Source organism: Chamaea fasciata, unplaced genomic scaffold, assembly GCF_029207755.1.
Source record: "Chamaea fasciata isolate MVZ Bird 193981 ecotype frontalis unplaced genomic scaffold, bChaFas1.0.hap1 SCAF_5, whole genome shotgun sequence".
Classification (NCBI taxonomy): Eukaryota; Metazoa; Chordata; class Aves; order Passeriformes; family Sylviidae; genus Chamaea; species Chamaea fasciata.
The window spans coordinates 13,378,748-13,403,164 of NW_027094090.1; the positions used below are offsets into that span (position 1 = coordinate 13,378,748).

At 40.5% G+C, this 24,417-nt stretch overlaps 3 protein-coding genes across 10 annotated transcripts in view; 1 reads left to right on the forward strand and 2 right to left on the reverse strand.

The window, feature by feature from the left end:
• Positions 1-185: 185 nt before the first annotated feature.
• Positions 186-11,361, forward strand: RINT1 (RAD50 interactor 1). Its single transcript, XM_066182866.1, has 14 exons — positions 186-419; positions 1,478-1,673; positions 1,832-2,073; positions 2,243-2,416; positions 2,508-2,657; positions 3,839-3,995; positions 5,869-5,979; positions 6,168-6,393; positions 6,993-7,130; positions 7,844-8,043; positions 9,227-9,441; positions 10,098-10,278; positions 10,362-10,480; positions 11,061-11,361. Exons 2-14 carry the CDS (start codon positions 1,497-1,499, stop codon positions 11,272-11,274), a joined length of 2,304 nt encoding a protein of 767 aa, XP_066038963.1. The 5' UTR covers positions 186-419; positions 1,478-1,496; the 3' UTR covers positions 11,275-11,361.
• On the reverse strand, positions 9,337-13,689 carry EFCAB10 (EF-hand calcium binding domain 10). 2 transcript variants are annotated; one of them, XM_066182877.1, is made up of 4 exons: positions 13,522-13,689; positions 13,222-13,386; positions 12,854-12,938; positions 9,337-9,424 (listed from the first exon to the last, which is right to left on the reverse strand). In XM_066182877.1, exons 1-4 carry the CDS (start codon positions 13,619-13,621, stop codon positions 9,391-9,393), a joined length of 384 nt encoding a protein of 127 aa, XP_066038974.1. In that variant the 5' UTR covers positions 13,622-13,689; the 3' UTR covers positions 9,337-9,390. The 2 variants fall into 2 exon arrangements, with proteins under 2 accessions (XP_066038974.1, XP_066038973.1); XM_066182876.1 differs by lacking the exon at positions 9,337-9,424 and adding an exon at positions 11,942-12,353 and having other exon boundaries at positions 13,522-13,687.
• A 6,917-nt stretch (positions 13,690-20,606) lies between these two features.
• Positions 20,607-24,417, reverse strand: part of ATXN7L1 (ataxin 7 like 1) — a 110,610-nt gene continuing 106,799 nt past the window's right edge. For 6 of the 7 annotated variants that reach the window (XM_066182861.1, XM_066182858.1, XM_066182865.1 and 3 more), the window contains one exon: positions 20,607-23,265. In XM_066182861.1, the coding sequence (XP_066038958.1) occupies positions 23,224-23,265 (42 nt within the window). In that variant the 3' untranslated portion in view covers positions 20,607-23,223. Of the gene's footprint in view, positions 23,718-24,417 lie in introns of all 7 variants that reach the window. The other variant, XM_066182859.1, reaches the window with a different exon arrangement.

Below are 24,417 nucleotides of genomic sequence, written 5' to 3' on the forward strand. Positions count from 1 at the left end.
CGGCGGCGTGCGGACGGGGCGCGGAGGCCGCGAGGCGCAAGGCCGCGCTGCCGCTCGGGCCCCGCGCAGCCAACGGGCCGTGCGGCCGGGGCGGCGCCGCGCCTGCGCCCCGCGCTCCCTCAGCCGCCGTGCCGCTGACGGCGGGGGCGGCGCTGCGGCCGCGGGGAGCTCGCCGAGGGCTCCGGGCGCCGGCACCCGCGGCCCTCCCGTCCCCGCGGCGCCATCCTGCGAGGAGAGGCCGCTGCTCGTCGGCCGGCGCCCGTGCCGCGGGAAGAAGCGCTCGCCGAGCCGCCGCCGCCGGGCTGAGGGGCTGCCTGCCCGCCCAGCCCGGGCCGTGGTCGGCGGCGCTTCGCTGGCCGCCTCCCGGAGCCCGCAGAGCCTTCAGCCGGCCCGTGGAAGGGCCCGGCCCTCTGGCCGAGGTGGGTGCTGAGCCGCGGGGCTGAGCAGGCTGGCAGGGGTGCGCCCAGAGTCCTGTTCCTCTTTCCTATAACCCGATCCTCTCCGCTAAGTATGAAAAGAGCGCCGCTTGGTTTTTTCCTGCCGAATTATGTTTACATTGCTGCAAACAGGAGTTTTACTATTCTGCTTTCTTTATTCGCTTCTTGCTCTGCAGCACCCTTCGTCACCCAGTTTGTTCTTCCTAGTGCTCTCTATTGCCTCTACAATTCTGGCTCATCAGCTGCTCCACTTACTTTCTCACTATTAAACTGACTCACTTGTCACTTTAATAGGAACTCTAACTTAATTAAACCTTGTAGCAGATGAAGTGCAACTGTATAGGTTTTTTATTTTTAAATGCTCTTTTGAAAGTATCACTTTAAAAAGAAGTTGAGGATTAAACTAGTCAAGCAGTTGTCATTGTTGCCTTTTTTGTTTCCCTGTGAACATCCTCTCAATGTCAGGTTTCTCTGGATGCTGACAATTGTGTAGATCAGCAAGTGTCTTTTATGTCATACTCTGTGGGGATTTTTTGGTAAATATTTTAGTTATTCATTTACTTTCCAAATTATTGTTAGGCCCACATGGATACTTTGCTAATAACACATTAGTCATGAGTTGGTATCTCTGAAATATCCTAGACTTGTGAAAAGGGAAAGTGGAACATTATCATCCTTCGCATTTTATAATTTTTTTTGAAGTTAAGCTTTTTATATTATATATATAGGAACTGCATATTTATTGAACTATTTTCAATGGAAGCCATGCTTTTGGGGAAGGAAGAAATTAACAGATATGTTTCTCTTTGGTAGTTAAAATATAATAAATCACCAGTTGGACATGTAGGCAAGGTTTTACCAGACCTCAGATTAGACTTAAGCCAGCAAATTGTCTCACTTAAAGCAGTATAATTCACGACTATAAAATTTCAGTCTCAGTTTAGATTGAACTGCCCAGCTTTTCATGCAGTTTTATTCCTCAGTAGATAATATTTGTTTGTGCTGTCTTAGTGTTGGCTAATTAGAAATCGTATACTCAGTATTGCAGAGAAAGAAAACATGGCAAGCGTTGCTGTTAGAAAGAAAGAAGTCACTAGAGATCTAGACCACTGTGATATTCCATACTATGTTTCTGAATTTGTGGAAAGAGAACTTGGAAATGACTATGATTCCCTCGGGAAGCTGGACAGCCTGATTGAAAAGCTATCTGAAAACAAAAAGCACTTAGAAGAACAGGTAAGCATCTTTCTGTTTTATTTTTTTTCTTCTTCTGAGCATGCTGTGTGACTGATTAAGAATATGAAAGGAAATGAAATGTATCAGTATCTCAAATGGTACTGCTCTACACAGTGCAGTGCTTTTATGTCTGCCCTAATACTTTTCTGTCAATGCAGGTACTTACAGTTTCATCAGAAGTCCCTAAAAGAATTCAGAATGCCTTAAAGAATGCAGAAGATTCCAAAAAGTCTCTGAATCAGCTTCTAGAGGAGGAAACTGTTCTGTCTGAGTCCATCAACAGGCACTTGCTGACAGCTCAGCCGTGGATGGAGGACCTCGATGCACTGATCGGCCAGGTAGAAGAGATCGAGCGGCACCTGGCCTACCTCAAGTGGATTTCTCGCATAGAAGAGCTGAGGTAAAGTTTCTGAGTATTCTGTGTATGTTCTGAGAATGGTAACCTGGTTTATCCCTTTATTAAAGTATTTTAAATTCAAGAAAGTTTTGTCTTGACTTTTCAATATACAAATGATTCTTTTCTGTTATCATTAATGAACATTTGGCCTTGACTTTTTTGTGTTTTATAGTGATAGCATTCAGCAATATCTGATGACCAACAATGTTCCAGAGGCAGCCAGTACCCTAGCATTCATGGCAGAACTGGATATTAAACTTCAGGAGTCATCTTGTTCTCATCTTCTTGCTTTTGTGAGATCCACTGTTAAATTCTGGCATAAAATCCTTAAGGATAAATTGACAAGGTGAGAGAGATACTGTGACTGTTATGTTCACAGTAACTCACCGTTAGGTTGTACTGTGAGTTCATGTCCCAGTGCTCATTTTGTGTTGCAGCGACTTTGAGGAGGTGCTGACACAGCTGCGCTGGCCCTTCGTGGGGCCCCCTCAGTCCCAGGCGTTCGGCCTTGCTGCACCAGCCAACGCTCCTGAGGTGTATAACAACCTGGAGATGCTGTTCTCTCAGCTTCTGAAACTGCAAACCTCGTATCCTTTTAAATCCTTGCGGTGTATTTTAGCAAGAATAAAAACTGTTGGAGACGCACATTCTCAGGAGATTTATTTAAAATTTTATTCCCCCTAAACACAATTTATGTCACTTCGTATTAACATTAGAATGTTGTGGGGGTTTGTTGGTTGGTTGGTTGGTTGGTTGGTTGGTTGGTTGGTTTTTTGGGGTTTTTTTGGCATTTAGAAAATGCCAAGTGCCAAAGTTGTCCATTCCGTCAGTAGCAACATTTTAACTCCAAGTCATCAGATCCAGTACTCTCGTGGTAGCTGACTGTTCAGGTTGCATGAAGATTTGGCAGTACACTGTTTGGTACCATTACCCATGCGTGTTAATGGAAAAATGGTGATGTGTGTTTTATTAGACACAGTTAATGCTTTTCCTTTTACAGCCTTATGTGAAGTCAGCTTTAATTACTTTAATATGTCCCACCCCAGAAGGAAAAGAGGGAAAACTAAACATACACGTCTTGAAAGGAGAATTTACAAAAAGGGGAGACTGCAGGAGAATTTCTGTTGTGCAGCAATCATAGTCTGCCTTGAGGTTGCTCAGAGGGCACTGCTGCTCATTCTGTCCCTGATTTTTATGAATTAAATAATTCACAAAAAATTAGTTAAAACTAAAGCTCAACTAAGCCTTTGTATGTGTGTGACTGTGGCTTTTATTTTTTTTAATCATGTAGTGGAAAGATGCAAGGCCATTGTATACAATCCTGAGCTGGTAACAATTTTGGTTTGGCAGAGTGGCTCACTTAAATCCATTACATGAAAATGGGAAATCATATGTTGCATTTATTAATCCCGGGAGTCTTTATCCTCCTTTAACAAATATGAATGACTGTGTCTCTTGGACAGCCACTGTGTATGTTTCTGACTATTGTGATTTGCTGGGTTCCTCTAAGTTTCCTAAATCAAACAGACTTAAGGGACATGTATTTCATTGAATAAATAATCCCCAAAGGCCTAAGTTATATTTAATATTGCATAAAGTGGATTTTTTTGAGTATCTTTTCAATTTGAGGAATTGCATTGTTTTTATAATGCTGCCTTCAGTCAATGGTGTAGAACTAAGCAGTGTTCATTCCTATAAGCCCATTCTATTGAAATGATGATGCTGAGGTAATTCAACACTTGTGACCATCCTTGACTGTCACACTTAGAGATGAGCTGTTAACCAAACCTAAACAACTGCCAGAAAAGTACCCTTTACCCCCTTCCCCACCAATTGTCCTTCCCATACAGATCATGCTGAATCCTCTTCAGAAAAGATTCAAGTATCATTTCACTGGAAATAAACAAACCAATGTTCTTAACAAGGTATGGGAGAAAGTGGTTTGACATTTCTAAATTGCTTTGTAAGCAACCTCTAGATTGCTGTATTTAATTGTGTAGATTTCACGCTTTCCAAAATTAGGATTTTTCAAAACTGCAGTTCTTGTGCCTACCTAAGTGTGGACAGACATCAAGTTTGCACTTGGAGACCTTTCAGAGGCACAGGCATTTTCTCTTGGTGAGGCAATATTTTTCCCTTGCCCAGATCCTTCATAACAAAGCATTATTACAATCTTAGACTGACTCCCATCTGTTCATAAGTTTTGATTAATTTCCTCTGTCTTATTGCAAATGGTTTTGCACTGTTCTGTATTTCTTGAGCTCAAAGGCTGTGACTTTGAAGTTTGGCATTGTGTTTTGCTACCTTCATGTAACTGAAAATGCTGGATTCTGCAGTTAGGATATGAAACGTGATTAGCCTAAAGGTACTGTTAAATAATTCTTTTTTTTAATGTGTTGAATTTTTTAATTGAAATGAAACAAGAGATGCTGAGTTTACCAGTTGGAAACTGACTCACTTTTTGTGTGAATTGCCTTCAAAGACGGAGGATTTTTGTCTGAGAATTACCATTGGAATGGGTTTCATTGCATTAATGCCACTGTAACACATCTGGAGCAGAGTCTGAGAGCTGTTTTTGTAACAGTCCTGTTGCACAAGTCTGCTTATGATCACCATCTTGTGTAAATCTAAATACATTTGCAATCTTGACAGATACTACTACAGAGCTTTTTAAAATACTGTTGTGTATTTTAGTGGGAAAGAGGTGTTTTAGATATGAATAAAATTATTTTAAAAGCATAGGGGAAAATTATGTGCAACACACTGAATTTGCAAACAACAGTTGGGGAACAACTATTTAAAAAAGAAGAACTTGTTCAGAAAAGTTTACAGGGAACCTAGTGTCTGGTCAGAAAGATATTTCAACAGGGCATTGCTGAAATTTGGGTTGTGGTTGTTTTTTTTGTTTTGTTTTGTTTTTTCTTTTTTTTTTTCTTTTTTTGTTTTGTTTTGTTTTGTTTTGTTTAGTAATTACTCGGCTAATGCAATAAAGAAAATACCAATGTAAAATATTTAAAAGACAGCAACCTGAACAGGATTAACAGTATTTCAGATGAGAGGCTCAGAGTTCACAATGACCTTGCCCAGCTGGGGAAGGAGTGTCAAAAAAAAAATCAACAACCCAAGCATGATAAAATTAATGAGACAAGTGAAAATTAATACAGAGGTGAGAAACAGACACCCGAAACGTGAGTGCACCTCAGCAGAAGGTTCTGTAGCTGTTGGGAGTGAGGGAAACAGGAACTGCTTCCAGTTGCACTAACACTGAAAGAGGTGTTCATCAAAACCTGCAGCCCATATTTTTAGGTGTGGAAACTGAAAAAGCATAAGGGCATTAAAATGTGAAATGAGAAGATGATAGATTCCCCACTTCTAGGGGAAAGGCGGGGCTGAGGTTAGGTACAATAACAATAAGAGCAGAGCTTTTCTCAGGAGCACATCCATTTTGTTGTACCAAGAAATAAGGGCCACACAGGAGAACAAGAAGTAGTATATGAAGCAGAAACAAGGCTCTCATGAGTGAGAAAACAGTAGAGAAAGGAGAAATAAAAATGAAACTTTTGCTTGAGGAACACAGTATTTGGTACATTTAAGATAATGAAAATCCAGAAATATTTTTCTGACAATGCTTTTATATAAATGAAAGTTAAATAAAACAGAGTGAAAGACTTGTGTGACCTAAGATTAAGAGAAGGCAGGGAAAGAGAGTTGTATTTTTAGAAATTTGTCTACAATACTAGTAGCACTTGAATAAATGTTTGGATGCATTTAATAGTTTCTTTTCTTTTTTTAAATAAGCCTGAGTGGTATTTAACACAAGTACTTATGTGGATTGGAAATCATTCCAAGTTCCTTGATGACAAAATCCAGCCAATTCTGGACAAGGCAGGATCTTCAGTGAATGCTGGGGTAAGTAATTAAACGGTTTTTAAATGTAAATATAAATATCTAAGTCAGCTTCTGATAGATATTTGTATAGGCCCATTTCCACTGAAACATGTACATGGTGAGACTTAGTCCAGTAGCAGTTTCTTGTGTACATGTTTGCACAAATCGGTACTTCCTGTCTCTAACATTCACTTCTTTCCTTTCCAAAGCTTGAATTCTCTCGTGCTCTAGTAATGCTGATTTTGGAGAAGCTGGCTGCTGATATCCCCTGCCTGTTGTATGATGATACACTGTTTTGTCACCTTGTGGATGAGGTACTTCTATTTGAGAGAGAGTTATACAGCGTTCATGGTTATCTCAGCAGCTTTCCCAGCTGCATGCATATTCTGTCAGAAGAATCCTGCTTCCAAAGGTGGCTAACTGTGGAAAAAAAATGTAAGACTTCCAGTGCATTTTTGTTGGCCTTTATATTGCATAGTCAGAAAGTATGTGTCTACTTACACAGCTACCCTTCTTAAATAGGATAAGTCACTTGGACTGGGCTACTACCAAAAACACATGTATTTTTATGCTCTGTAATTATTCTGAATAAAAATTGATTAGGCTTCAACAGTGCTTCTATATTTTGTGGGACTCTTGCCCCTAAGCTGTATGTAATCAAGTGGGTTTATTTTTAGACAAATGTTATGTGTGTGCAGACAGAGGTGGACTTTAAATTGAAATAAGGGCGAGGTGTTAGTTTTTGAGAATTGAAGAAGACATTTATTGGAAAGGAGCAAGCCAACTATTAAAAAACAAAACCAACCCCTTCATCAATTCTGAGATTTAACTCTGTCAGCAGCATTGCAGATGTGGATACATTGAAGCTGGTTTCGTATGAAATGAGTTGTCAATAGTTTTTAGAACCTGAAAATGCAACATTTTACTTACTAGAGGTAGGGCTTTTATGTCAATATGTTTTAGAGGGAGTTTTGTTAAAAAACTTAACTTACTTTAAACTTAAAAACTTAACTGACAAGTTTTTTGCATCTCAGTTGCTCTTCAGAAAATGGACTCTATGCTTTCATCAGAAGCTGCATGGATATCACAGTACAAAGATATCAGTGATGTAGATGAAATGAAAGTTCCAGACTGTGCTGAAACTTTTATGACTCTCTTGTTAGTTATAACAGGTAATTATAGGGGCATTGCTCTTGTTTGTAATGAACAGTAAAAAACCTTCAGCTAACAGATTTCTTTACTAAATAATTTACTAAGTATTCATTGTCAGCAGTAGTCACCAAATAATGTTGCAAAGTTGTGATGTTTGCAGTTTAATAAAAGCTTCCTGTTCATTTTGTATTTTGGACACTAGTTCATGCACGGATAATCTTGACCTAGTGACATGCTTGCAAAATAATAATTAAAAATATACATTTGATATTTACCATAGTCTCTCATAGTTGGCAGAAAGTAATTTGTTGCAATGCAACAATAAATCCCAATAGTCCTTTTGAATCTGTGACAATTCAGAAGCTATTAAGTAACTTCTCTTTTTTTGCAGTGGTGCATAAGAGCAAGTATGTTTTCATGAGACAATTGCATCTTCAGTGGCTTTGTCTTTCTCTGAGGATGCTTTAGGGGCCACACTGGAGGGCGTGGTATTAACACACATTGCTTCGTGTTAGAATACAAACTGCTCATGGACTCAGGAGGGGGAAGAAAGTCGTTCCATGTTGAGCTTTTACATGGGCAGTTTCCCTGAAAACATTAAAATATCAGCTGTTTTCAATACTGTGTTCTCATAGGCATGAGGTGGTACAGTAAGATGCCTGTAATGTTTATTTTTGAAAAGTTTTTATTAAGTGTTGGAAAGTCTAAAAAATTTTTATTAATGCCTTTCCAGACAGGTATAAGAATCTTCCAACAGCTTCCAGAAAACTCCAGTTCCTGAGCCTACAGAAAGAGTTAGTTGATGATTTCAGGATACGATTAACGCAAGTAATGAAGGAGGAGACAAGAGCTTCCTTAGGATTCCGGTACTGTGCAATCCTTAATGCTGTCAACTACATAGCAACAGTGTTGGCAGACTGGGCTGACAATGTAGTAAGTAATTATTCTTCTTTTGGGGAAAAAAAAATGGCTTTTGGATATTTGTTTCATTACGAACATTTTATTCTCAGCACTTTTTAGGTGTATTCAGGAGAATTAATTACTGAAAAAGTAGAATGAGATATAAATTCAGATTTAGCAAAATATGTATAAATGACAGGTTATTGTTTGAGGCCTAAGCTGCCAATTACAAACTTTCTAGGAAAATGCAAAGACAGGGAAATGGAATAATCTGAAGAGACCCCAAAAAGTAGTTTCTTTTACATGCTTTTTATTGTTAAAAAAAATTGATTTGATGTTGGAGATCTGTGAACCCAAGCAGCAGCCTTTGCTGGTGCTTGAACTCCTTCCATGGCAGGAGAGCTGAGACAGATCCCATGTGGGTATCTGTGTTGCAGCACGGTTCAGATGTGGCCCACAAAGGCCATCACTGATAACTGGGAATTAGTGACTGCTGTACAACAGCCTGGTGGCAGCAGGGCCTAGTGCAGAATTTCAGCTTTTTTATGGCTATTGGTGCTAAAGGTCAAAAAACCTGTTACACACAGAGTGTGCAGAACAAGACATTGCGTGTGCTGTGGGCAGCCTCCAAATTCTTACTGTCTTCACAGGAAGCTGTGGCTCTAGCAGGGGCTACTCCTGACTTGATAGAACAGCCTTCATGTTGTATAACTGCATCTACTAGTGCATCTGCTTTAAAGCAAAACCAACAAGTTGTAACCACAATGTCACATTGATCTTGATAACCTCAATTCATTTTCTTGTTGTTGTCAGCACAGTAGATTTATGATTCAGTGAATAATCATTGATAAAAAATACAATTAAAGTTTACTTTTGCAAATCTTAAAGAAGCCAAGGTAGGGTTTTTTAAAGGCATGTTGCTGTCAATCTTAAAGTAACTTTTCAGTATATCTTTAGATCTGTTCCCTTTACCTATCTGCTGTTGTATCTGAAACCCTATGAGTTCCATCACTAGGATTAAACCACCATGTTTTGTTTTTACTAAATCAGGACCACAGTGAAAGATAAAAACCTGTTTTTAAAATCTTAAATTTTTAATTTTATAAATGTGCCAGAGGGGAGTGTTTTCTAGAACTGTGCCTAACAACGTACCAATGAAGAGATCAAGGGGTAAGATTATTTTCTGTGGTGCTCCCCTCTGGTTTTGTTTGCCTAGTTCTTCTTGCAGCTGCAGCAGGCCGAGCTGGAGGTTGGTGCAGAAAGTGACACGGTGAGCCAGCTCCAGCTGGGCCAGCTGGCGTCCATGGAGAGCTCTGTCTTTGATGACATGATCAACCTCCTGGAGCGCCTGAAGCACGACATGCTGACCCGACAAGTAGATCACGTCTTCAGAGAGGTCAAAGATGCGGCAAAGCTGTACAAAAAAGAGAGGTGATTCTGTTTATTTAATCTCTTCACATCTTACAGTATTATTCCCTGTTAAAAATACTGAGGTAGGTAAAGGCAAGAATAGATTATAGGCAGTATTTTTTTCTTGAGTAGGAAAGGTGCAAGATAAAAAGTTCTGGAAAATTCTCTTTATTCTTACCCTGGGACCATTGTCATGCTATATTTTATAAAGTAGTTCCTCAATTAGTGGATGCATTAGTTAAAAACCCTAGGAAAGATTCTGGATCATTCGAGTTTTCTATTTTGAGCAGGAATTATTTTCTTCATCGTAGTATTGAAGATTTTATGTAAAATAGCTTGTCATGACTGTTCTGTCTTCACAGACTCCTAGGGCTTCTTGAACGTTTTCTCTTGAGTAGAATTTCTGAAGTACTTCATAAAAGGAATAGAACTCAATGATTTTCAGGTTAGATGGGCTTCCCTAGAATGACACGTTCAGAGATTTACAACTAAAGCATGAGTTTAATATTAAATGAAATTCAAACATAGCATTAGACTGATAACTTTTAGATTAGAAGTGGGAAAGGATTGTCTCTGAAACATTGTAAATGGGTAAGATTTTTTTAAAGGGTAATTTTAACTTCAGTTGTTGTAATATGAATAATTTCATTCTAATTGCAGTGCAATGGTTCTTTCAGGTGGCTGTCTTTACCCTCCCAAGCAGAGCAGGCAGTGATGTCTCTGTCGAGCACCGCGTGCCCCATGCTACAGACGCTGCGAGACCGTTTGCTACAACTGGAGCAGCAGCTCTGCCACTCCCTGTTCAAAATTTTCTGGCAAATGCTTGCAGAGAAAGTGGATCTGTACATCTATCAGGAAGTGGGTATCAGTGTGACCTGTGCTATGCCATGTAGGTGTCAGTGACTGGCTTAAACAGCAGATGCACCTCTTTGTGTTTGTAGATCATTATGGCAAACCATTTCAATGAAGGAGGAGCAGCGCAGCTCCAGTTTGACATGAGTCGCAATTTGTTCCCCTTATTTTCACACTACTGCAAGAGGCCAGAAAACTACTTCAAGCAGTAAGTAGGCAAGCTTCTGATCTGCTGGTATTTCAGAAGTGAGTGTCCAGAGAAATACAAGTGTCTTACTTAAAACCAAGATTTTTTTCACAGTTTTGATCTGCACTTTAAATGTGTGGATCATTCATGCATCTGATGTTTTCAACTAGGAAAGCTGATTCTGCAGCATGTACTCAGAAAGCAACAGACTGTGGCATGTGTCTTGGAGTATTTTGTGCAGTCAGAATGTCTAGATAAAATTATGGAAGGAATATTAAGTAGCACAAACCTCTGAAACCTGGGCCAAATAAAGCAGTCAAAGATGCAGTTACAACACAATAAACTTAATTGTTAGAAAGATTACTTTAAACTATGTTCCTCCTCAGGATTGTCCTGGGTTGCAGTCACAGATGAGAAGCTGCTACTCTTTTCTGGTTAGTTTTTTTCACTAGCCCACAGTCTCCTAAAGAGTCCAGCATCAAAATCCTCAGCTAATTGGGGCTGAAATCTGAGTATTTTTAAACCAACATGGAGCATGGAACATTTTTTGTTACATTTAAATTTGTGCTGCTTACATTAATCCATGTAACTTTTCCTCTAGCATAAAAGAAGCCTGCATTATCCTGAACCTGAATATTGGCTCTGCCTTGCTTCTGAAGGATGTCCTACAGTCAGCTTCAGAAAATGAACCATTAAAGCCAAGCCAGCCATCTGCAACAGCAGCACTAAATGAACTGGGAGTTTATAAACTGGCTCAAAGGGATGTTGAGATTCTTCTCAATTTGAGGGCTAGTTGGCCAAATACAGGAAAATAAAGACTTCTTCAGAAATGGTTAAGAACTTGGTCTACATTACTAATTCCAAGCAAAAGCAAATATCTTGTAATATACTTATTTCTTTCATTTCTGTATGCTGAGAGATTGCTTTAACCTTATCTTACGCCTTATTCTATACAGTTCCAAAAAAATTTCAAAATGTTACTTGACTTGGTGTTGAAGTGTGCAGATCTTATTTTCCATGGCCACCTTGCCACTGCATTTGGAAGCTAAAACTGTGTTCATCTCTAATGAATAGTCTGCCTTGCCAGTGTTTGCTGTACCATTCTAAGGAACACAGAGTATTTACAGTGTAAATGCATTTTTGTACAACATGGGCTAATGTTCCCTGTGAAGTGGTCAGTCTTCAGTTAAACACAGATGTTTTACATCTCCAAATTCCAGGTGATGGATGTTCTGTATTAAAATGTATATAATCAATGTAGAAGGAAGGAATATGTCACTCACACGTTTTCTTCACACAAATTAAGATAGTTTTGCAAAGAAAAAACAATCTAATTTTTTTAAAAAAGTTTCTCTTTATAAATTGCATATTGTGTGCTAAGTTTGCAAATACCACTTGGAAGTGCTAACTACCTTTACCTGTGGATATTTGTCATAACTTGTTGAAGTTGTTTTTTCTTTAAAAATACCCGAAAACCAAAAATCCAGCACAAGCCCAAAAACCAACTTAATTTTATTCAGTAGTAGTGAGCCAACAGGTAACAATCCTTTACTGTAAACTATAACCTGAAGGAGAAAACTACAAAATACTATTTCAGTTGCATAAAAGTTCTCTACTTCTTTTTTAAACCATCTAATTCTATTAAGAACAGCAATTCTTAATGATACTCCCTCCAGTGCTGGCTAGACATGAACATGTTCTTGTCACTTGTCCTTTGCAGCTGATTGCTCCTCTGAAGGGTGGGGGAGATGAGAAAAAGAGAATATTGCTTAAAGTTGACTCTTCACAGCTGTCAGATCAGAAGAAAAATTGGGGAAGATATCTGTTTTTAATATATATAGCAGACCACTGCTCAAACTAATACACAGACCAGCTCTCCAGCATCTTTTTCTTCCTAAGACACAAAAAGAAAATCTCTAGTTAGATAATGAGGATAATTAGTTCATTATCTTTCAGCACTTGCAACAGTTACTAAAAATTTGCTCCTAGAACCATATCTTGACTGAGGAATTTGAACACTGGACCTATTTAATGTCCAGCTGTGGTACCACCCCTGACAAAGAAGACAACAGGGCCTCACTGTTCCACACTTCTAAATCATTATTTTAACCCCTGGGCTGCCTGATGACCTTTGCTCTGACTTCAGGAGCAGGTACCGTGAGAGGATCCTGAAACTGAGGTGGTGGTGGGCATGGAGTTTGGTTCACCTTACAGCAAGGAAAGAAGGTCAGGCAGTAACTGACCTTTTTTAAATCTTGCAATACAAAGTGACACAGTCAAGCTTAAACTAGCAAGTCCTTTAATTATGTAGCTTTGTAAATAAAAAAATCAATCTCAGTAAAATATCTGCATATCTACCCTCCCCAAAAACCCCACAATTTCAATTAAACTTACATTCCTTCCTTGAATACATCCAGTGTGATATTCTCATCATCTTCTAGCTCCAAATCCTCAGTGCTCAATCCCAAAGTTTTAAGAGCTGAAGTTAACAAAAGAGAATTTCTTACGCGAGTCTTCGGAAAGACAAGTTTAAATTTAAAGGAGCCTAGATCTAACAGAAGGTAAACGTGTGTAGCATAACAACATGTAACTTAAATGTAGGAAACTTAACCACATGTAACTTTTTCAACTTGCCAAGTTCCAGGTCGTGTGGGCAGCTGTGTGGGTAACTCTAAAGAATACAGATGGGTAACTTTGAAACTATTTTTGAAATTCTGTGCAAGCAAGCAGTTTGGTGTGAGCCGGGGTGCAGGTGGACGCACCTTCCCTGTACTGCGCCGGCCTGATGTGGCCCTGGCCTAGGACGTCCAGCAGGCTGAACATGGCCTCCACGTTGGCCTCGTCCATGAGGAACGGGTACTCGCCCTCGGCTCGCCTCCCAGCCTTCACCCTCTCCAGCGCCTGGATCAGGAACTCGCGTGGCCTTTCTGCAACGAGGTGAGAGTGCCCGCGGGCACCGGGCGCTCAGCGGGGAGCGGAGGCCGCCCCGCAGCCGCCGCAGCCGCCGCAGCCGCCGCAGCCGCCGCAGCCGCCGCGCTCTCGGGGGCCGGGCCCGTGCGCACCGGGGCGGTGGAAGAGCAGCAGCGCTCCGAGGCGGTGCAGCAGCTCGGGCAGCCGCTGCCGCCGCAGGTACTCGCGGCTCTGCTCCTCGCCCGCCGCCATCCCGCGGCGCCGGGGCGGCCTGAGGAGCTGTGAGGGCGCGGGGCGGGGCGAGGGCCGGCAGAGGAGGCGGCGGCGGCGCCTGGCGCGGGACGCTCCGCTCCAGCGAGCGGGAAGCGGGGAGGAAAAACTGACTTTCCTGGAAGTGGTCACGTTAGCACCGGAACGGACACGCCTCGCTCCCGGCCGCGGCCCGGCTCTGCGTCGGTTCGTGCGGAAAGCAAATTCCACGCGGGACTTTTTAACACGTAAGCAGGTGCCGAGGGCCTGTTAGTCTGGAGAAGACTAATGATCTCCCCTCGCAATGCATATAAATATCTCAAAGGCCGGTGCCAAGAATTGCACCTCAACACGAGGAAGAACTTCTTTACGTAGAGGGTGGTGGAGCTCTGGAACAGCTGCCCGGGGCAGCCGCGGAGTCTCCCTCCCTGGAGGCATTGCAAACCCGCCTGGATATGTCCCTGTGTCACCTGCTGCAGGTGACCCTGCCTTGGCAGGAGGGTTGGACAGGATGATCTCCAGGGGTCCCTACCGGCCCTGAGCATTCTGTGATTCTGAGTTCTCACCTCAGGTCACGTTTCCTTCCACCGGCGGTAGCACCTTCTTCACCTCTCACCGTTCCCAGGCACAGCCCTGGTTCATCCCCACGGTGCGAGGGGCTGCCAGGATGTTCCCGGTGTTCCACACCCGTACAAGGTGCAAAACCAATGGCCAGCAACTGAGAGTAAGAGAGTTTACATTTTAGAACTATTACTGTGCCTTGCAGCATAGCCTGTGCAGAGACAGCAAAGAAGCTTTTGACTGTACTACCCACTGTTAATAGAACCATACTCAAGCGTCCCTCCCCAAAAAAAAGTCTAGCGCTAAATATATCTATTTGTCAAAACTATCACAAGACATTAATAGAATTCACTTATTTTTTCTTAGATAAAGTGGGAGAAAGGCAGCATCCAAAGCTGCAGGGATTGTACAGCCATGTGCTGTCTGTATTCTCCAGTATTTTAAATTGACTGTTACTACCTGCTCTGAGTCTCAATTAGGGCTAGTGGAACACTAGGTTTCTAACAGTTGCCTCCTGTGACAGTTGCCAAGCAGTGATGGAAACCTCCTTTTCCTAAGTAAAACATTCCAGAGTCACTCAATCCATTCCTGCATTTGTGTTTTGTTCCTTTCTGCAGAGTTCACAAAGCATTAGCAGAAATTTTTCCTATAAAAGAGCCATAGGAGAAAGTGTAGATTGAAATGTGGAGAAGTACAAATGGGAGAAGAGCTGGTCAGCAGAGGGGAAATAAAGATGTGAAAAATGCATTCTTGAAAATGAGAACCTAAGGATAGGAAGGTTGACAGGAAAAGAAGGAGCAAGTGGAATACTGGTTGGTAGGCAGGTCAGTGTTTGGGTCAAGGAAACCAGCATTTGGCAAAGGATGTTTCTCCTTTAGTACTTAACAAAGATAACTAGTATGAAGTACACATTAAGGCTAAAATTTTAAGAATAAGTGCAGGAATTACAGATTTAAGTGTGTCTCCATGAGGAAAGGTTAAAAAAAATTCACTAAACAGAGCAAATCCCAATTTAATTTACAACTAGAAATGTATTTTTTTAAATTCTGTTTCACTATTAAGGAAGCACAATTTATTTACTTGAAAAAAATATTCTGATAATGAATCATGTATTTATTATTTATGTAATAAATTATTATCCTCAGTTCACATGATGATAATATCAGCTATAAATATGGATCCTAAAAGTATGATAGGTCAGGATAATTTGTAAGGAGCTCACATGGGCTATTGTAAGAGAAATTAAACTTTTAGTGGCTGAGAAAAACAGGATTTGACAAACATCTGAAAGTATTCTGGTTCCATTATACAGATGCTGCTAAATGAGTTTTAATAAAAAACTAAAGGACCAAATTATTTTCATGTGTTTTAAGTGTCCTGGTTATATAAATTAGATTTGTTTAAAAGACTTAATACCTGTTGTGACAGAAGCCGAGCCTTCTACAGAATATCACTAGTAATTTAAGCCTTTTATCTAATTTAATAGGGCTAAATAGACTACAATGAGTCTTTGAGAGTTGTAGTGAAGAGAAACAGGGACTGCAGGTCAGATATGCAGCTGGCTCCAGAACAAGCATTTGTCTGGCAGGGGAAAACAGGCAGATGGACACGTTCTTTCAAATGGGAGTGTCAGAGGACTGAAGTCTAGGAAGAAAGGAGCAACACAGGCTGGGAAAGATCCCTAGATGTGCCACAGGCTTCCTGTGCACAGAGCCACTGAGAGCAGATACTTTAAGGCTGCCTCTGCTGCTCCTCAGCATGGACATTGGGAAGCACTCTGCTAGGGAGGGAGCAAACGGTGAGCTGTAGGGACCCACTGCACCTTCCCTCTGTGTGTCCCCAAGGACTTCTAAGACACAGGTGACCTCCTCATCAGGGGGTTTTATACTATACACTTAGAGAGGAAAGTGCTTAACTACAGAAATACTGAGCTTCTGTTATCCCAACAGCCAGAACCAATTTTTTTGGTTGTTTTTACTGCACAGAACAGCAGAATAATTAAGTTGAAATTGTCCTCTGGAGGTCATGTGGTCAACTCCCTTTCCTCCTCAAACTGGGCTAACTTCAAAGACCAGCTCAGGTTGTTCACAGCCTTGTCAAGTTTTTACTGTCTCCGGAATGAGACCCCACAACATCATTTGCTCTGTGTTCCAGTGCTCAGCTACACGGAACGGTGTCAGCCTGTATCCTTGAATCAAGCCCAGCTTTTCCCATAGGCTTCTAGAGATGCAGGATAAGCAATCCTTCCCACAGATGTCCTGGGGATAGCACCTCACAGCCCAAACCATGCCCAAAGCTCTGAGCACAGACCTGAAGCAAAGGCAGCAATGAGTGTCCCTCCATCACTTCTCTGTCCTCTGCCACCGGGTCACTGACCACATGTAGTGGGGCCCACATTTTACTTACTGTTCCTTCCATGTTAGTGTACTGGAACTGTCCTCCACATCCTTCACTAATTCCAGCTCCAGCTGAACTTTGGCTTTCCTGGTTCTGTTTCAGCATGCCTAGGCAGTGTTAATTTCCTCTAGGGTAGTCCACCCCTTCTTCCACAGTCTGTGTACTTGCCTTTTGCCTCTGACTTAGTCAGGAGCTCTCCCTTCAGCCATGCTGGCCTTCTCCCATGTCTGCTCAGCTTCCTGCAGATCAGAATGGACCCTTCCTGTGCTTCAGCTAGTTCTCCTGGGTCAGTCTTCTGTGGGATTCTGCCAACAAAATGTCTGCAGGAGACAAAGTCTGCTCTCCTGAATTCCAGGGTTGCAATTCAACTATTTATCTTCCTCACTTCCCTCAGAATCTTAAGCTTTGCTGTATTGTAGTTTCTGCTGCCAAGGCTGCGTCAGTGCTCGCAGCAGTGTTGGTGTCAGTGCTCGCAGCAGCCCTTCCTTATGTGTGAGCAGCATGTCTAGCATAGCCCCACTCAGCTTGTTGAGCCCTTCTGTCAAAAATTGTCCTTGATGTACTGCAGAAGTAGCTGGATCACCACTTGTGCCATCCCAGTCCTCTCCACAAGAACAAGAGCCTGTAGTCATCAGTCTAAGCTGTGAATGTTGGCTTTCTTTTTTTTCTTTCCCCCAATCAGCTGCAAAATAAAGGCTGAATCTGCCACCAGAAATCATGTACTGGGAAAAATAAATCAGGAATTACAGAAATACTTCTTGTTTCTGAGTCAAGGAGAAGTAAGAATAAGTCACAAAATGCCTAGTTTGATATCAGAAGACTTTACTGTCACAGAACTGTCCACTTCTCAGTTGGCTCAAAAGCCATGGAATTGATTTCCTGGAACTATGGTTAGACTCCTGCTGAAGGCAAAGGGGAAAAAAGAAGTTATTTGAGCTTGCATTCTTTGAGATATACAGTGTATTTTCGTGTGTAAGTATGGCTCTGAGCCCATAGCTCTTCAAAGTACAGATGCTTTTGTTCCAGCAGCACCAGCAGAATGATTTCACACTACACAGGCTGGGAGAGATCAGAGGTCCATCACCACTGCCATCGCCTCAGTGTCTCTGGCACCCCATGGTTCAAATAGATATTTTGAGCAACAAAAAGGTGGGCATGCAGTTAGGAAGCAGAATTAAGGATGGATTGTGCATCTCCAAAGATTCGTGTTTCTGAAGAGCAACCTCTGTCTTTTCCTGTACTTGACTGCAAATCCACACATCTACTCTAACTGTAGTCACTTCAGCCAGTACTTTGTAAAAGCAGTTACCAGGACACCCTTCTGGTGTTACAAATACAAATCCTAAAGAAAAGTAACATGGAAGGAGTAGCTCAAGGCAAGATTATAAAAACAACAAAAACCCCAAATGCCCAAGAAACCACACTAACTGATAATGGGTCAAAATAAGAGAAAACTAAAGAAAAAGGAAGGCAAATAATTGCAATTTAAGAGCAGAGCTGACCAGAGGGGAAGGTTTCTTGTGTAGGCTGTTGAGAATAGCTTAGAACTGAGGCAAGATATATATAGGTATTTATATTTAATATATATGTATTCTGTACCTGTCGTGGGAAAGGCAAAGATGTTGAGCCTGTTGTAGTCATTTTCCAGTAGTGACTTATCTCACTTACCTGTGTCACAGCTCTCCAAATCAGCACTGAGGAAATTTCCCACTGGGAAAGGATGACGGTTTCTCTTCTGCAGTGATGCCTCCTCCATCACTATCTCATCGGCTGCCTCAGTAGGGCCAGGCTGGAAATGAGCTGACACACACACAGGACTCCCAGGGCTGCACTCGTGTTCATCAGGCCATTCTTTCCACTCACACCAAAAGGCCTTCACACCTGTGGATTCTGTAAATACGCTTTGTCCATGATAGACGGCTTTTCTGAAAAACTACCCTTGTGGTGTCACATCAACCGTGTTAATGTCACATCAACCAAGTTAATCAAACCCAGACTGAATTTCAGAGCTTAACATGTCATGTTTGGGAAATCGGCAAAGGGCACAGCTGAAGGTAGTGCCCCATCTCAAATCCCTACTGGTGTCCTTACCCTCAAATCAAGTTCTCCTGGATCCTGATTACTATTGCTGGCCAACTTCCCATAAAGCTTCTCTTCTCCTTTCTGTAGGGACAACAGATCACAGACTGGAGCTAAATATTTTTGTGTCAGCCATAAACAGCAAACCGCGGCCCCCCCCCCCCAAAAAAGAATCGAGCCTGTGTCATTTGTGGTGCATTACAAAATGAGAACAAGAGCTCAGTACTGTCTGCCATGGATCCTCCTGTCAAAGGGCAGACTGGGACCTGCTGCTGAATGATCAGCTTTAGCTTTCTTCTGCTTAGGAAAGTATCTTTTAAAAAGAGATCTGCATTTGCTTTGAGTAGTTGCTTTCAGGAAGTGTTCAAGGAACAAAACAGCATAGAAAATTTGCAGGAAATAAACATTCCTGTGTTCTGAAGTCTGAATGTGTAGTATCACTCTCCTCCCAATATTTCTGGAATCAGTATTTGGCATTTTTTCCAATTGTGAATCCTGACAGATTTGGAAGAATAAAACAGATCCTGGTTGCACACAGCAATGACTTTCTTCTAAAATAAACAGTTCCATGGTAAAAACAGAAGCATAAAAACGAGAGTGCAATGAATAAAGAAGTTACAGTGTGATCTGCTTCCCTCTAAAATGGGTGGTTTTTAGAGCATGTTAAAGAATACAAACAGGAGAGGAGTGCTACAAGCAAAATATTTGTGCATAACCAAAAAAAGGAGGGGAAACCCAGCTCCAAATATGAGAACAGCTTGTAGATCATTCCAGCAAACCCACAAGAGCTAAAAACCTACTGATTCATTTTTGGGAAGTCAAGTCAGTGGTCTTTAACTGGCCATAGGCAATGATGGCAAACCATGAATATATCAGCAAGATTCTGTTTTCTTGGCTGCTAGAAATAGCAAAGCATCTTATGAACACGGTGTTACTCTTTAGCCATACATGGAGATCACTTTTATCAGATGAAACTTCAGCATCTACTGCTACTTCATGATATTATTTTTTTTCTATAGTGGAAAAGATAAATTAAAGATTAAAAAAAAAAAAGCTTTCAAAATACAAGTGTCTGAGATCAAGCCATTAATTGGACAGTAAAGAGGAAATTCAGGATTAGCTTTAGGTATCAGAAAGTGCACGACATCACACAAAAAGCTGTTTACCTAGAAGGTAAAATTTCCCTCCTTCAATTCCCTCTTCCTGCAAGGCAGCCCAGCTTCGTATTTCCTCTGCTGGTTCTGAATGTGTGCACACAAAAATGCAGTTTGCAGTCCAAATTGCTTGCTTTTAAAAAAGGTACTGTAATTGTGAGCATCTTCCCTACAGTATCTCCAAGACAGTTTCCAGATACTTCATAAAAGGAGCATGAAAATGTACATCTCCCCCAGATTTGCAGAAGAGGGTGCCTGCGAGAGAAAAAACTGCAATCCTCTCTGCAGAGCTGTCGAGCCAGTGAACAATTTAAGTCTCATTTGATCTGTAATTGGAACAGGCTTTGCACAGAACAAGAATCTTAACGCCTAGATAAGAGCTGTGGTTTTAGTATTAACGACATAAAAGACTGGTTATAAATTTGTACTGCCCATTGAAGTGAGAATTCCTAAATCTAGCAGCTGTAACAAAGTTAATTCTTACACTGATAAGGAATGAGAAAATGCATTCAGCTAAGCAAAGGAATTTAAAAATGCTTTATCAGTGCAAAAAACCTCAGTAGCTGATTGCTGCACGTGTCTTGACATGTAAATACAGAAATATTTTAGACGTGAATGCCAAAAATAATCCCAGGGCAATTCAGCCCTGTACAGAAAGCTGGGCAGATCCTTTGAACTACCGTGGAATTCTCAGTGCAGGGCATCTGCAAAGTGTATTTCAGCCTCTGGGAAGAGAAAGGGCAGTCTTGCAATACATGCCGTTTTTGTTTTGCAAAGAGAAATAATGACAAACTCCATCTGTTTCTTACAAACATATAAATTATTTTATTTACAAAGCCATGTTACAAAAAAAAAATAATAATAAAGCAAAAAAACAAAAAATACAATCGCTCACTAGAGAATATCTCCAGGCCCGGTGTTGAACCATGGCAGTATCAATCAGATACATGTTTGTTCTGGTTTTCCTTTTTTAAACTGTAAGCCATAGAATTTACTATTTACACCTACTTTAGACATTTATTCTGCTTACAATTATCACAAGCATGGAATGAATTCTATTTGATACTGCTAATACATAAAGGTGCAGGACAAAGAATGAAAATACTTAGTGTTACAAAATATGGATTGTAGAAAAGAAATTGGCTGTACAAGTATGGCATTTTTTTTTTCTTAGAATGATTGGACATGCTTTCTTCAAAAGTCTTCTGGAAAAGGTTCTAAAATCTGTAGTAGGAAAGCACAATATAGCAGGTGCAAATTCATTTCTGTGCAACAACAGTTATTTAATATATCCCATGACTGACCAGCTATGCAAAACCCACAGAGTTTTGTTAAAGTGCCATGGGTCAACAGCATAACAAAATATAAGGTGTAAATAGAAAAATTTCTTTTTTTCTTCTTTTTTTTTAAAACAATAGTTCACTGAGAATCAGCAATAATAGAATATGCTGTATAAACTATTCTCTACAAAGGTCGATCAGCACTATTTACAATTGTTACATCGATACAAAAGAAGGCATACAAGTTTTCCAAGTCGCTTTTTATGGCTGACGGGCCTATGCATTGCGTATGTGTAACAACCAAAGCTTCTGAGCCTCTATTGCTGGAAACAAATCACAAGGTTTTCAGGCAAATGGGGAAGAAAAAGAACTACGAGTGAATGCTACACTAAGAATGCATTATAGGCTGGTCCAGTTTGTATCCACTTTTTTTCCAAAAGTTGACTTCCATTTCATTTTGCAGGCTAAAATTTCTGATACGTTTAATTAAATAATGATTCTTTGATGATGAAAGAACACCACGGGATTTTACTTCGTGCTTAACTTTCCTGAAATGCTGTCAGGTGTAAGCCAGTTGAAAATAAAATTTAAGCAGCATTCAAAGGACAGGCTCCATAATTCAGCTTTCCAATTAAAAGATGCATGGAAACAGCTAAAGCTTCCTAAAACTACAAAATTGCTCCTTCAGTCACTGATTAGCACTATTTCTCAGAAGCAACCACTGAATCTCACAACCACTGTTTTCCCTCAACAACTAGAAATAGCAGTTCATTGATTACAGAGGATGACTTTGTTACTGAGATTTTTAAAATCCTGCAGTTTTATAACTCAAAATAAATTAAAAAAATCAACATAGTACTGCTCCTAAAACTGAACAAGACAAAAATTGTGCAAAAATAACAAAGATATGTACACATTTTTCAGTCTGAAGAAATGTACAATAAAAACATAATTCAAAGAACATTTTAAAAATATAAACATTGCTTAAACTTTCCTAAGTTTCATACTGTTTCTGAAACTATACCGGTCAGTTAGCTCTGAAGTATAGCAAAACATAAATTATTACAAAATTAACACTATAAAAATTTATTTTAAGAATATTTCTAAACTTTTTTTCAAAGGGTCTAGCCTTGTTTATAATTGCTTAAACATTTTTAGTCTTAAAATTTGCCTTAACCCTTCTTTTTTTAAAAAAGAAAGTAGTAATAATCTCCCTATTTGCAGTCTCTCGCCTTTCCCCAAGATGTAAATAAACCAGCATATAAGTGCACTTTTAACACTGTAGAAATAAAAATTAACTCCTCTGTACTATTGTTCCAGTACCTAGTATTGGCTTCCTGATTATAAAATCTATATTTTATTAAAAAATTATTCAGTAATCCTATAAGAAACACTGTCAGTGCAATTCTATTAATGCAAGCCAATCTGCTCAACTCCTGTCCTCGCAAACCCAAACTGCTCACTGAAGTTATCAAGTGCTGTGTTCTTAAGGGTCTGGAAGTCCCCCAAGATATGGGGATTTTACACACTGGGCCCTGATAACAGTAATTACAGTTTGGTGCAAAATTCTGCTATGCATTGATTGAAGTATAGATTCCTTAAGAGCCTGATCCTGGAAGAGGCTGAACACTCAGAATTCCCACTGAAATTATTAAATGCTGTAGGTACAGAGCACCAATCAGGATTAGTCCCTAAAGTTGCAGTGCCCCAGCTGTTTGCAAATTACTAAGAAATGCACTCAAATTTTATCCATAGGACAAGCTTAAATACAGAATTACTGTAATTTTTATTTAATGAAAAAATTTGGAAATCCTTTAAATAAATTCAAATCATGATCTGGATTTTTTTTTTTTTTTTTGGAATGTCCATTGTGTTCTGGTTAGGAAACAAAGGGAGCATTGCAACGCTAACAGCTTTAAAAGGCATGAAACATAACCAAGCAGAACGCACAGATCAGTGGCAAATACAAGTGGAAAAACTAAACAAATCACTATTACAGTTTTCTGTAAATTTAATTCTCTTTAAAACCACAAATTCATAAAAGATTAAATCCATCTGCAGGACATAGAAAAGAAAAACCCTGTGGAGTAGGGCTGCTGAGAGCTAGAGATTATAGGCTGGTTCCTTTTCCTTGTTATGGAAGAGTCCTTATTCTACCAGTCCGGTTTGATGTCTTCTAAAAGAGAAACCAGAGCCAGGTTCAAAATCACACAATGTCTTTTGGTATAAAACACTTCAATAATGTCTGTGGCTGACAGTACTCAAAGCAGGAATTTATTTCAAGTCCCTGAACTAAATTTCCTCCCTGTTTGCTGACTACATTAGACCTTTAAGAAAAGGAACTGCTTTGAATAAATGGCACATTTCCTTTTGGGACGGTCTGATTTTAGTAAGCTTTGGTGAATCTCATGTTCATTAACTTGGTTATCATTACAAATAAAGAGCAGCAATTAGACGACAACTCTGAAGAATCTTTTCCTTTACACAGCATGTTTTCATGCACAAGGAATCCTCACACAGCATACACGTTGTCACCTTCCCTTAATAAAATGATCTAGTTACTCAGTATTTAAAAACCACCGCATACTGAGGTCTTGAAGTGTTAACACTTTCAGGCACCTAAAAGCACTATGAAGACAAAAAGACTTGATTAGTTAAAAACCTAGAACAAGAATAAAAGCTGGAGAAAACAAACTTTTAATACATACAGGCACAAATAATTTGACTGTAAAACTACCATTCCATTAATTTTTGTTAAAGACGAAGTAGTTTTTGTAGGGAAAAGTAGTATTTCTTTTACTAAGGCAACAATAGTTGGAAAAACAGGCACGCTTTCATGTATACAATCCCTAGTTCAGGGCTCAAAGAGGGGCAGCAATATTCATATTAAACATAATTGAGAAGAGTCTGTTTGAGTTTAACCTGATGTTAATGAGTTTAATGCAATGGGAGATGAAGTGACAGGCCCACAACAATTCTCATGGTCCACCAGTTCCATGGGAGTACCCAAATGAACTTCAACACATGGAGCAAATGATCAAAAGGAGCTTCTCCTGTGACGTCAGAACAACTACAGGCCACCTTCAGCTCACAGCTCAATAATGAGAAACACTCAGTTATGGGTGGCAGGTGACTTTCACAGCACTGCTGTGTGTCTTCTCCCTCCGACCGACCAGCTGCTCTGGGAAGACCAGCGGGAAGCTCTCCGGGTGGTCACAGGTGCAAACGAGACCGGGTTTACAGCTCAACACCATCTTCCAAATGCCACATTCTCACCCAGCCACTCAGCCCCGTGATGAGTTATGGACCCCACTTCCATCTCTCGAGA